Consider the following 14,948-nt stretch of genomic DNA (forward strand, 5'->3'; position numbering starts at 1 on the left):
TTAAGTCCTATTTGTTGATAATATAACTTAATATACTTGTTTAATGCGTACTTTAGGTATGTCTAGCTAGGAATAAAACATACAAGAAAAATCGAAATGTACCCAGGTATACATTGACACATTATAATCAAATATGTATCCAGGTATACATTGACACTTTATAATCAAATATGTATCCAGGTATACATTGACACTTTATAATCAAATATGTATCCAGGTATACATTGACACTTTATAATCAAATATGTATCCAGGTATACATTGAGATATTAAAATCAAATATATACAAATATCCAGAGATCAAGACCCACACCCCTAGCAGTGGTTCTCATACCCCCAAGGGGTCTGGATACCCCATGTTAAGAACCCCTGTACTACACGTAAGTCAGATGTCGCCAGCTGTTCTAATGATATATTTATGGATTAATAACCAAGCAATCAAACTAGAAGAAATATACAGGACTCACAAACATTATCGAATCACAAGAACAAAAATATTTGTGAGCTAAATATGAAATTCAAGAACACCTTTACAAAGAGAAATCAGTTTAGAGACAGAGGGATTAGGGGTGGAGGGGGTTGGCCGGTAGGGGGGGGAGGAGGAGGAGGAGGAGGCAGGGGGGGAGAGGGAGGGGGAACTTCGTTATGATCTTTGAAGGAAAAGGGGAGTCGAATAAAGTGAACCACGTCTCCCCTCTAATGAGTCTGAGGGAACCAATCGATTGCGTCCAATTAGTTGGGGTTCGTCAACATCGAAGAGCCTCGGCGCTCGAATCAAATGCAGATTCTAAACTTTTTTATATATTTTTTTTATTCCGTTCAGTTTTCGTTATTTACAGTAAGAGGAGGTTACGTGTACACTACAAGACGCCTTAGATCGCTGATATTCTCATGAGTTAATATTATTTTCCTATTTTGCTGTCAACAAAAGCGTTTTCTCTCGCCACTTCTTTTGCCGCAGACATAAATCCCCAAGATTCAAGCTGCATCGTACACAATGAACAAACACAACTTTGTACAAATGTTTGCATTTATAGTAAAAATGTCACCAACATTAAGCATAAAAAGACATACACATGCAAAGAAACATTAAAAGCACCAAAGACAACTCGGTCAAAATCCTAAACCAGGAATCAGTGGCTTTCGCCATCAAGAGATTGATCCAAATTACGGACTAAATGTCTAAAACGGTCGACTGAAATGGCCAACCTCTGAATTACAGATCCGCTAAGTCACTCAATGGCAGTTAATTCCAATAATTGCTCGCTGGTTCTAACCTCACTAAACGGCTGTTCAAGATTTTCCCTATATCGCCTTCAACTGTCACTTTCAAATGTGGTAAATGGATAGTGACACAGGGAGAAACATTGTTACAATAAAGAAATATGTTCTCGTCTTGATTACTTCATATCCAGTACTTATTTTGTGACTTACTCTTTTCCCAGATATAAAACTAATCGCAGACATACGAACACAAGCTGCTGAATCGAAAAACAAAAAGTCCACGAAATTCAGTAACATCAAAAGGTTGAGTATGCAGCTGCCTCTACAAAATGACAAAAGTTCTAAGTCATTTTGCAGGGAATGGGGTCATATCAGGGGTTGTGACTCAAAAAGGAAACGTGACTTGATGGAACATACGACAGTGGATGGTCACGGGGCCTTATGACAACATAACTTTACTACCGGTACTATAACCAGCGAGAGCGCGATGCATGAAACTCCATACAGTCTGTATCGTTATCAAACGAGTGTTGGAGCTCATACGATGTTAATATACTTCCTCCACATATGATTATCACAAAGACTGCGACTCTCGTCACAATTACGACTGTTATACAGCTTCTATGGACAAATTTGTGAGTCTCATTATTTAGCAGACACAGTTTATAATTTTTTATGGAGATTCGTTACCGAAAATACCACTGTTCTAGGATTGAGAGTAATAAACCACTACGACCTTTTGGGCTTTGAATTTCGAATGTTTATAGCTGCTATAAACAACTGCTATAAACCTTGTTATTGCCTTGATTTTATGTAATTTAATGCTTATTCATCACTTACGGCTGGCACACCAAATAAGATTGAGACTTTAACTGTACTTTTATGGTGTCTATATGTCAAAGACCTAATGAGTACCGGACATATAGCTATAACTACAGATTTCTTTGGATTAACAACTTGCCTTTGATAACAGGTTAATGTAAATAATACTTACAAAAAAAAAACGATGACGTTTCTATCTCTCCACTCTGGAGAGGAGGACATTTTTAAACTTCCAGAAAAATCCAGTATACCATACCACGTGACGATGATGTCATATGTGTCACCAGAGAGAGAGAGAGAGAGAGAGAGAGAGAGAGAGAGAGAGCCTCACTTATAATTTTAGTAGCAGCTTATTATTAGAGTTTTACCAATCTCCCTGTGTTTCTTTTATGATAAATTCATTTTTAAAGTAAGTTAAACAAGGTATGAAATCTCCGTAGAGTTTATCAATAGAAATTCATTTTCAAAGTAAGTTAAATACGGAATACAATATTCGTAGAGTTTACCCATCTTGCAATGTCTTTTATAAGGGATTTTATTGCTACCTGTATATATATATATATATATATATATATATATATATATATATATATGATATATATATATATATATGTATATATATATATTTATATATACACACACACACACACACACACATATATATATATATATATATATATATATATATATATATATATATATATATATATATATATATATATATATATATATATACATTATATATATATATATATATATATATATATATATATATATATATATATATATATATATTATATATATATATATCATTTTAAAAATACGATTTAGTGGACATGTTGAAACTGCGCCATGTCTTGAAGGCTGACATTCCTGGTTCATGGTTTGTAATATTCGATATACTGGCAGTTTCATAAGCATAAACAATCGGTCAGTCTAATGAGAATGAGTTTGCGCGCATTCTTGTAAGATTATGCAAACGTGTGAATTGCTTAAGAGGAGTATCTTTAGCGGAAGCTTTTGTAGTATAGTTGTTGACATTAAAAATAACTATTTATCTTCACTGGGACTGTTGTAGATACAATTCATAATTGCCATAAAATTTATACAACGTTAATGAAATTGACAAAAATCCTATAGTCATTGTGATACAACTACGAATAATGAAATTGTAAATAATGGATAACAAAATAAAAAAAAATCCTATAATCATTGTGATACAACTAGGAATAATGAAATTGGAAATGAGGGATAAAAAAAAATTAACAAAAAATCTTATAATCATTGTGACACAACTAGGAATAATGAAATTAGTAATAAGTGATAAAACAAAATAAAAAAATCCTATAATAATTAGGATACAATTAAGAATAATAAAATTGGAAATAAGGGAGGTAAAAATTAAAAAAAAATCCTATAATCATCGTGATAACAACTAAGAATAATGAAATTAGTAATAAGGGATAAAAAAAGAACAATTCATAAAAAGGGACACTAATAGTTACAAAATATAAATGGGATATGAAATAACACCAGAAGGAAAAGCAACCGTCAAGGAAATCTCCTAAGAAAAGAAAAAGCTTAACTCGGTGCAAGGTTTTGCAATCTCTCCGGACGGGATCTTTATAACAGGATTAATAAGGAGCTTCAGACGCCAGAGGTAATTTCGTTCGTAGATCAATTTGTGTCTTCCTTTGTCGCCACTCATATCTGTCTCTTCTTATGTGCCAGATACTTCAAGAAGGTTCTCGTCTTTGATTTATATACTCATCACTCTCTTCTATTACCTTTTTTTTCCAGATCAATGCACCCCTCTTTCTTAGGGTCGCGTTTCATTTATTTTTTGAATGCATTTATATTCAATTTACTTTTTTTTTGTTTAAAAAATGCCGTCATCTGGGGGGTTACCCCTAGTTTCTATTTAAGGCACAATGCCGCCCCCCACCCCGGAAAACTTCGAAGATAATCCAGCTCACTTCCAATCTGATATAGGTGACACCAACACTGCTAGCTCTTGGGGAAAGTCCAGCCTCTCATCATAAATCAAAATCCCCAAACATCACAGGTTTCTTCTTTTAGAAGACGGATTTGGGGGAAATTTCTCTAATCACAGATCAAAGTTTCCGACCAGTCGTTACAGTACTTTTCTGATTGAACAAGGTCCCCTAAATGACGGCCGGGAATAATCCTATAAAATGTACACGAAACCCCGTCCAGAATACGCTACTTTTTAAAAAAGACGAAGAACAGCATCAAACGTCCAATTAATTTACTACATGATGACTGATAGATTTTTGTTCATCGTTTCACTCAAAAACCTGAATACTCAAGTCCATCGGACGAACGGAACAGGTCGGAAATTGAGTCGCAAGATATGTCCCAAACGGACACAGAAGTAGAGTTAAATATGTAATAATAAAGATGGGAAGTTCGAGATCAACAGCTTTGCAATAGTTGGTATTATGACGTTCCGCAAAGAAATAACTCGACTCAGGGCAAACACATTCAACAAGTGAGGTTTTGTATTGGACGTTTAGGCAGTTTTGATTCTTATTATATAAAGCTTTACACTGAGAGTTGTAAAGCCCCTTAGAAATACGAATGTATAAAATTTATATACGAATTAATAGAATGATACTGGGAATTTTACGCTATTATTTGAGATAACAGAAACTCTCATATTCATGGCTTAATTACTCGCTGAATAGAGCCATTCTGATGAATTATTTTTCCAGCAGCATTCACCCACCACAACGCCCATCCTTCCGAAATAATATTGAAAGAAAAACAATTACAAAAGCGACAACTTTTCACGGAAAAAAAATCTTGGGAAAAAGGCGATCCAATCCCAATGAAACAGAGCCTGATGAATACGTAATGTTCCATTTATATTCACTCTGATTCCCTCTCGACGCATCCACAGACACGCGAAGTCTTTTTTTTTTTTTTTTTTTTTTTTTTTTTTTTTAATTTGAACTTTTATTCAAATTCTTTCCAATAAAACTTATCCGCGAAGCCGATGTTGCCCGACGCCGTCATCTGTATCAAACACCTTTTTATCTGAGGCAAATATAAAAGATTCAAACGGAAGACCAGTCTTTCCATCCAAAAAAAAAGGAAAAACGAAAAAAAGGGGGCCAGGATTTGACTGAGTTTTATAAACGGACCTGTTAATTTACAGAAGTATTTTTTCTATCTTATTTCAAGTATTGTTGCTTTATAGGAGTATATATATTTTTATCTTATTTCATGGATTGTTGCTTTATAGGAATATATATATATTTTTTCTAGGAATATATATATTTTTTCTATTTCATTCAAAGATTTGTTAATATACAGGAATATTCTCCCTTTTACTAAGCAGAAAACGTATCAACGAGACGATGTTATAAGTATCTTGTTTTTTGTTTTTTGGGGGTTAACATATTCCAAGCCAGACGGGGAAATGTATTGTTCCGTGTATGCACACATCCGCACACGTATGATGTATATGAATAAGCAGGACTCGGGTACCTATGTACGTATATTTACAGTCTAAAAATGGTCGGTACTATATCGTAACTACCAAGAATGATAGTTGATTAAATATACTTATAGCCTCCTTGCATAACTATTCATAATTCTTATTCCTTTGCGGATTTAAGCTTGAGTAACTTGTACATTGAGTGATTATGAAATTTAAGTCTTGAAGACCCAGTGCTGATAACTTGAACATGATCGACAATGGAGCGTCAGATTTGGCTCTTTTGTCAAAAATGAACAAGTTATTTAAGGTTTAAATCTGTACGAGAATAAAAGATATACATTGAGGAATGGGAATATACTCACTCTGGTGGCTCTCAGGTCTCTTAGTGGCCCATGGCCACTTGCACCAGACCTCTCCACGTAACCCTGCTGAGTTTGTTTATTTGTTTGTTTGTACAGTGTTTTTACGTTGCATGGAACCAGTGGTTATTCAGCAACGGGACCAACGGCTTTACGTGAACTTCTATCACCAGAAATATTCCCCTGCCGAGTGCTGCATCTCTCCAGGTATTATCAGGAATATAACTCGACCATATCTATACAACAAATATACTTTTGAATCCTTAATATGTACACAAATACGCCACACTTGTACGGTGGTATATGTGCGCATAGGGAAGAATAATCTTTCCCATCTGGCTTGGAACGTGCTAACCTTTCCCCTACCTTAAAAAAAAAGGCCAGAGACTTCAAAATGAAAAACAATAACCACATCTCGTTAACATCTGGTCCAAACAACGAGAAGTACACCTGGGAATCGAGAGTCCGAAGTACTGAGGGGGAATCACTCGTGGTATTGCATCACTATGCTCGAGATCTGTTGCGCTTAGTGTCAAGTGTTAACCAACGTTTCCCAGGAAGGAAAATGGCACCCCCCCAAAAAAAAAAAAAAAAAAAAAAAAAAAAAAAAAAAAAAAAAACGCTTCTGATGAAAGTCGATCATGCTCACGCATACAAAGAATCCCTACCCCGGGCCCCTCTCAGGGCGGACCAACAAGAAAAAGATCCACTATAATCCACTTTAATCCACTCTCTCTAGGTTTAACAAGAATATAACCCGACCATATCTATACAACAAACATAAATTTGAATCCTGAATACGTACACATATACGCCACGCTTGTACGGACGTGTACGTGCGCATAGGGAACAATAATCTTCATGTTTGGCTTGGAACATGTCAACCCCCCCCACCTAAAAAAAAAAGAAAAAAAAAAAACGATACTTCAAAATGCAAAACAATAACGACGTCTCGTTTACATCTGGTCCAAACAGCGAGAACAACACCTGGATTGTTATAGATGACTGCCATTACGATAACAAAGGCTGAACTCGCATTTGTATCTCCAACGACGACACACATCTGAAATACAACGATACGACTCTTCTGTCCCTGTACCTGCAACGCAGCTCACGGCAATACGAACAGGAGAATTCACCACCTACCTCGAAGATGCGGTCGACGTGTTCCTGCGTCGTGTTTTCCTCGACGGCCGGAACGGCGTTGCGCCCGACCAGGGAGTAAATGGCCGTGACGATGTCCAGCATCTCCTCTTTGGTGATGTAACCGTCGCCGTTGATGTCGTACAGGTTGAAGGCCCATCTCAACTTCTCCGTCATGGTGCCCCGAGAGAGCTCGGAGAGGATCGTCACGAAGTCCTGCCGTGGGAGATCGATAAGGGATGTGGGTTATACAGTTTTTTGGCAGGGCAATGGAGTGACAGTTTTTAAAAAATTGCACGTAGTATCAAAACAAAACAGGGTGTTTCTTTTAGGCCTCGGGCATATACAAAGATCTTAACAAACAAGCAAGTGAAGTAGTATCATTAGTAGTTTTGGGTAGAAATCTCAACTATGAGGGAACAAGTAATGTTCTTGAAGGTCCATAATCATATACTGAAGGAAGAAGTGGTAACATTTTTATAAAACTAAGTAAAAGCTTTCGAACCCACGGTAGGGTTCGAAAGTTTTTACATAGTTTTATAAAATTCTACCACTGCTTCCATCAGTATATTATTGTGGACCTTAAAGAACATTAATAGTTTTAGTAGAAGTAATCACCATTAACAGTAATATTTCTTAGTTTAATTTGCAACATGCAAAAAATAAGAAGTTAGCCAGCAATAACTCTTTACTCTTTGAAGAAAGTGTTAGCCATTGCGATGTCCTTCCCTTGAAATCACAACAAGCATTACTCTCGATTTAATCTGAAATGGCTGCGCCGTTGACTTAAGATTCACTCAACCAACTTCACCATTTAGTAAGCTCAGCGCTTCTCCAGTCGTGCCATAACTCAGTGACGCTAAATTATATACCAAAACTTTAAACTTCCAAATGGGATGGGATTTAATTAACGTAGATTTCAGCATCGATACCACTGAAAAACTCCGAGAGCAGAGAAACTCGATTAAAACTTAAAATTGAGAAACGGAATGGCCAAAACGAAAACAGCTTCTGATGCTGGAAACCAAGCAAAGGCGAAAGCACGAGCTAAGTTAGTAGTATATCAAAAAGGCTGAAAGCTTTCCGGAACTTCGTCGAGTTTAGGATCTCGCGTGAGGCTGAAAGACCAGATGTCCCCAGCCACTGAGCACTTGAGTGCCAAATACCATTCTAGTTTCGCATCTAGAATCCATTAAGGATTGGACACCGATGACAAACTTGGAAGTTGTGAGAGAACTTAGTCGCTGGGATCCATTTCAACAGAACCCTATATTAGACAAATTCCACGAAGGAAAGAGAAATAACGGAGTTCTGCAAGGCCTTTCGACTTTTTGTCCTTTACTTAGCAGACTGAGTTAAAGGACAAGAATTCGAAAGGCCTTGCAAAACTCTCACTGTTTCTCTTTCCTTCGTGGAATTTGTCTTTAATTATATATTCATCACGTTCCATATTCTCCTGATTCAGTTATACAGTGTGTCCATTAAGTCCCAGTACCATTACAAGTATTTGTCGATTGTAATGGTACTGGGACTTTATGGACACCCTGTGTGTATATATATATATATATATAATATATAGATATATATATATATATATATATAAATATACCTATATACTATATATATATATATATATATAATATATATATATATTATATTGTAGTATTAGTTAAGCAAAAATTGCCTTGTTCTTTCTTTTACAACAACCCAGTCACCACATTAAAATAGTAAAAGTAAAAGAACAACTAAAATAATAGAAAAGACATTGTAATACTCTTCTCTCATCGATCTTTATAGGACTGAGTTCGAATTACAGAAACTAAATAAATAACTCGAAAGAATGAAAAGGAGTTACCGAAGTAACAGAAAAGTTTGAGGATTTTTTTTTTATATCTTCTCTTAATCATTTTACCTGGAGAAAGAATCTGTCCCAAAAACTTACCTTTTTTTTGTTTTTTGTTTTTTTTGTTTACAATTCCCAATAAAATGGTAAATGAAAAAGGGTCAGCGTTGCAAAAATGCTCGTAATGGCCACCTGAGATGTTTCCACCTTTTTCCAGGTTTCGTGAGAGCGAGGAAAAATGAAAATAACTCCGCTGATTTAACAAGGTTTCCCTTTCATATCTTTCTAAATATTTTATAAAGGTCTCTCTCTCTCTCTCCACTCTCCTCTCTCTTCTCTCTCTCTCTCTTCGCCTCTCTCCTCTCTCTCTCTCTCTCTCAAATACTAAATAAAAAAAACGTTCAAAGAATAGGTAAAGTAAAAACACGGGAAAAAAAAAAGAGTCAGTGTTTTGGAATATGAAAGTTCTTAAAACTCTCTCTCTCTCTCTCTCTCTCTCTCTCTCTCTCTCTCTCTCTCTCTCTCTCTCCAAAATGTATCTTGTGTACTCATGATTTTGCAAATTCTGTCCCTAGGTGCTGACATCATCCGGGTAGTATAATTGGCTGATGGGTTTGATCAAACGGTGCTATCAAATTGATGACATTTTTCTGGTGCAAGCTCTTCTTCGCTAATCAGTGCTTGATCTTAACTACATTGTTTCTAGTAGACCATTGAAACAGCAAAATACCTGGAGTTTATAACTGCGGAATATATATATATATATATATATATATATTATATATATATATATATATATATATATATATATATACATACACACACACACACACACACATATATATATATATATATATATATATATATATATATATATATATATATATATATATATATATATATACACACGCATACATACGTAACCATAAGTGCGATTAAAACACACAGCAAAGCAAATAGCAAGGAGAGAGCGTCTATTTTTCTCTCTCTCAAGTGAAAGTTTCTCCCCTCCAGAAAAACTTGTTCCTCTTTCCTTGGAGGATGTGAAAACTCATATGCAGATTGGGACCCTTTGACTGCCTGCTGGAAAAAGATAAGGTAAGTTGGATGTAGATGGGAGTTTGAAGAAAGGGATGGGAAGAGGAACGAAGATGGGAGGAGATTAAACGGTTAAAAGACGGGAAAGAGGAAGTGAGATCAAATAAGAAGAGGACGCGAGAAAACTTATATAGAAAATAATCGGAAAAATGAGAAAGAGGAGGCTTTGAGAAAATACGGGAAATAGTCTCGAATATGAGATGAGAATGAGATGAGAAAGAGAGGAGATACGAGAAAATACAGTGAGAAAACTTGTCAAGAAAATGGAAGGGGAGATGGGAAGGGAAGGTCGCTCACAGGCCGGTGAGGGAGATGAGAATAGGCAGTTTAGACTTGGCCTATGGTCCGTAAGGTGGCCCAAGACTTATGAATTATTGATGACTTTGAGGAGAGAGAGAGAGAGAGAGAGAGAGAGAGAGAGAGAGAGAGAGAGAGAGAGAGAGAGAGAGTTAGTTTGATTATGGCTAAGGCTATCACACCTTATAACTCAAGCACTATATTCTAAATATATATATATCATATATAAATATATATAGTATATATATATATATATATATAGATATATATATATATATATATATATATATATATATAAAAATAAATAGTTCTAAGTCACTAGAACTTCAGGACCAACTGGTCTCCTCTTCAGGTGATTACTAATACAATAGAAGAAGGAAAGTTACATAGAAGAGGAAAAAAAAAAAAGTTTGTAACCATGAAACCTGCTAACCAGCCAGTCTCAAACGCAATTGCTCAATTCAGTTCAAGTACTTTGTGAATAATAATAATAATAATAATAATAATAATAATAATAATAATAATAATAATAATAATAACAATAAAAATAATAATAACAACACTGCAAAATAACCACACTACAAAAATCCCGTCATTCGTCTTGAATTCACCTGTAAAGTTTAACGAAGTAAAAGTTCAGAACTCAATTTAAGCCTGACACCCTTGGAAGGGTGGGATCGAATTCTCCCATCAGCTTCCTGACATGAATATTCCCACCCAGGGCACGTCCCAAGTCCCGAGTCGTTTTACTCGACATCAGTCGCCAGCCTGCATACCAAACAACAGTCGGAGTTTTCTCGGACAATCCGTATTTGTCCTTGCTTGCAACGCCTACCTTCTACTGATGTAAATGTTTATGCACACAAATAGCTGAGTATTTAATCGGCCGTATTAGTCCTTGCTTGCAATACCTGCTCGTTCCACTGATGTAAATGTTTATGCACACAAATAGCTAAGTATTTAATTGGCCGTATTAGTCCTTGCTTGCAATGCCTGCTCTTCCAATGATGTAAATGTTTATGCACACAAATAGCTAAACATTTAATTGTGCATACATGTGGAGAAAAGATTATAGCGTTTTTAAATGCACCCAAATGTATGTTTTTCTTCGTTTTTCTCCTTTTCAGTCGTGGCGAATTCAAATTAAGACATTCGTATATAATATATCTAACTTACGCACATATGTATATATACGTATATATATATATATATATATATATATATATATATATATATATATATATATATATATATATATATATATATATATATATATATGTATATATATATATATATATATTTATATATATATATATATATATATATATATATATATATATATATATATATATATACATATTTTGGATTCGGTTGTGCTTGTATCTTGCAGACTTATCATCTGTGCATGCTACCAAAAATCAAAGTATTCAAGTCTTATGCAAATTACAAATGTTAAAAAAATATATATATAAAAACTGGGGATATAAGACGGCATTTACTACTTCTAATAATACTAACACTGCTAAGGCCGAATACTACTTTTGATAACTATACATGAAACAGAAAAAACCAAGAGCAATAATATAAAAATAATAAAAAGACGACAGGCCTTTCTCATTTAAAGATTATTATACAAAAGAAACGGATGAAGGCCTTCTGAGAGCCGATTTTAAAATTTAATAAGAAAAAAATTGAAAGAGCGAGAGAGAGAGAGAGCGTTAAATGGATAGAGATCCCGCATAGACAATGAGGAAGACGCCAGTGGGAATTCCAATCTCTCGCCTGATTTGGAATCACTTGAGCATAATAATATTCGGCCTCGTCTACTCTTTCTTTCTTACGGGACGCTCGCTACATCCTTTCTTCCATCTCGCCCCTTAAAAGAGGAGTCTCTCTCTCTCTCTCTCTCTCTCTCTCTCTCTCTCTCTCTCTCTCTCTCTCTCTCTCAATTTGTCTGCCCACTCGCAGCCACCAGTGCATTATGTAATGGCGCATTCGACAGACGTCCTACAAAATCTGGCGAATCGCGATTGTCACTTCTTGGTCTTCTTACGTCAAGGACAGGCTTGGCTTTCTTTGTTGAACTGCCACACACATGCAGTTTACTCATGCACATATAAGCATTACCATACATTATTTCATATTTATATATATATATATATATATATATAATATTATATATAATATATATTTAGTACAAATATATAGTGTAAAAAATAAATTATTCAGTTTAAAACAGGATACGTCGCAAGTATAAAAGGACCATTAAAACACTCTGGTTTAAATTAAGGATTAAAATTAAGCCTTAGATTTAAACCATAGTGTTTTAATGGGACTTTTATACTTGAGGTATATATAATATATATATAGTATATATAGATATATATATATATATATATATATATATATATATATATATATATATATATAATATATATATATATATATATATATATATATATATACATACACACACACGCACACACACACACACACACATATATATATATACATGTAAATGTAATGCATGCATAATATTATCTATTTATAACTATATATATACAAATATGTACATACATATAAACTACACACCAACATTTGCATACACACACACACACACACACACACAACTATCCATCGACCTATCGATCCACCTATCTATCTACATGTATGTCTGCGTGTGTTTGTAAGCGTATGCGTGTGTGCGCGCGCGCGGATTAGTAAGCATTGACATGGTCTGAGAGTTGACTGTCGCCACATTCCCTTAAAAAAAAAATGGTGAAATAAAAGATTCCATACGTCTTCAGTATCATATGCATATACATACGCACACATACTTATATACGAAAGCAAGAGAATCGGATAGAAGTCCACTTAAAAGGAGAAATTTTCAATTTAGTTATAAATCTGGAAACCTTCTATATCTGAATATATCAAATATTTTATTTTCGTTAAAATGATTTGAAAATTACCAGTTTAACTACTATTTTGTATGAATAAAACATTCTACGAATTTAAAATTCATAATGAAACGTTTGTAATTTTTCATATTTTCGTAAAATAAATTGTAGTTTTATATAATGAATATTATCACAGAGAATATGTATGCAAATAAATACGGGTATGAATATGTACACATATAAGTGTACTTATAAATACGCATAAACACAGACGTATTTATACTCTGCGTGATAATATTTCTATACAATTTATTTTGTGAAATATTTCAGAGAGAGAGAGAGAGAGAGAGAGAGAGAGAGAGAGAGAGAGAAGAGAAGCAAAGTCTAGAGCCAGCCAAAGCCCTTTCAAGTTTCGGGACATTTCGAGGGAAAAAGGACAAAAATCTTTTTTACCCGTCGTCCCAAATCCAGAAATGGAGGCTATAAAATTACAAAGTTCCGAAAGGATTCAACGATTTTTTTCAACTCAGTTCTTGAGGGTAGGCTCCACTTTGGGGGGTGCCGATCGTAAAAAATATTTGCCAAAAATACACTAATCAAGACAGGCTAATGAAATTTTCAGGCATTATTAGCACTATAATAATGCATATTCCCTGTGAGTTTTATCATCCTACAGGGAAAATTAATGATTTTATGAAAAAAAATGTGAAAAAACGGAAATTTCCCCGGCCCCTCGTACTGAAGGTTATTGGTGATTGGTGAGAAACTACAGTCTTGAATAGAAATTCGGTCTGAACAGAATGTTGGTATATCCACCTGGCGAACATGCACAAAAAAAATTATCAAAATAGAACAGTAAATAAGCACGTAATAACAAAAAAAGAGCAACAACTTTGTAAGTTCAGCGAAAGCCCCGCCGAAATATCAGACTATAGCTAGGAAGAAATATTCAGGAAAAATTCAAATCTCGATTTAGGGAACCAAAAAAACCCCTTTTTTTGAGAGTTGTAGTTATTATGTCACTTGATAGCCTAAAACATCTAAAAATTATATTATTTAGGACAATCAAAGAAAAAACCACCCCCACTTTTTTTTTTTTTGGAGGTGGGTTTTCTTTGATTGTCCTAAATAATATAATTTTTAGATGTTTTAGGCTATCAAGTGACATAATAACTACAAACTCTCAAAAGGTTTTGTCCCTAAATCGAGATTTGAATTTTTCCTGAATATTTCTTCCTAGCTATAGTCTGATTTTTTCGGCAGGCTTTCGCTGAACTTACGAAGTTGTTGCTCTTTTTTTTGTTATACGTGCTTACTTACTGTTCTATTTTGATAATTTTTTTGTGCATGGTTTCCAGGTGGATTTATACCCAACATTTGCTGTCAGAACCTAATTTCTATTCAAGGACTGTAGTTTCTCACCAATCACCAAATAACCTTCAGTACGAGAGCCGGCAAATTTCCGTTTTTTCACATTTTTTTTTCATAAAATCATTAATTTTCCCTGTAGGATGATAAAAACTCACAGGGAATAATGCATCATTATAGTGCTAATAATGCCTGAAAATTTCATTAGCCTGTCTTGAATAGCTGTATTTTTGGCAAATATTTTTTACGATCGGCACCCCCCAAAGTGGAGCCTACCCTTGACTTTTATAACAAAACTAAACAATAAACAAAGTGAAGGTGTTTATTTTTTTTTTACATACAATATATATATATATTGCGTGTGTGTCTGTTTAACTGTCCAGTATACTTACTATTACTACAAGCCTTCAATCTGGATGGGGAAGTCA

General features: G+C 34.5%; 1 protein-coding gene across 3 annotated transcripts in view; it reads right to left on the bottom strand.

Annotated features, from left to right (window-relative positions):
* LOC135225848 (Kv channel-interacting protein 4-like) overlaps positions 1 to 14,948 on the bottom strand; it is a 790,651-nt gene that overhangs the window by 42,533 nt on the left and 733,170 nt on the right. For all 3 annotated transcript variants that reach the window (XM_064265390.1, XM_064265392.1, XM_064265391.1), the window contains exon 6: positions 7,018 to 7,230. In XM_064265390.1, the coding sequence (XP_064121460.1) occupies positions 7,018 to 7,230 (213 nt within the window). The remainder of the gene's footprint in view (positions 1 to 7,017; positions 7,231 to 14,948) is intronic.

The sequence above is a fragment of the Macrobrachium nipponense genome, chromosome 13 (genome assembly GCF_015104395.2).
Source record: "Macrobrachium nipponense isolate FS-2020 chromosome 13, ASM1510439v2, whole genome shotgun sequence".
NCBI classification, from domain to species: domain Eukaryota; kingdom Metazoa; phylum Arthropoda; class Malacostraca; order Decapoda; family Palaemonidae; genus Macrobrachium; species Macrobrachium nipponense.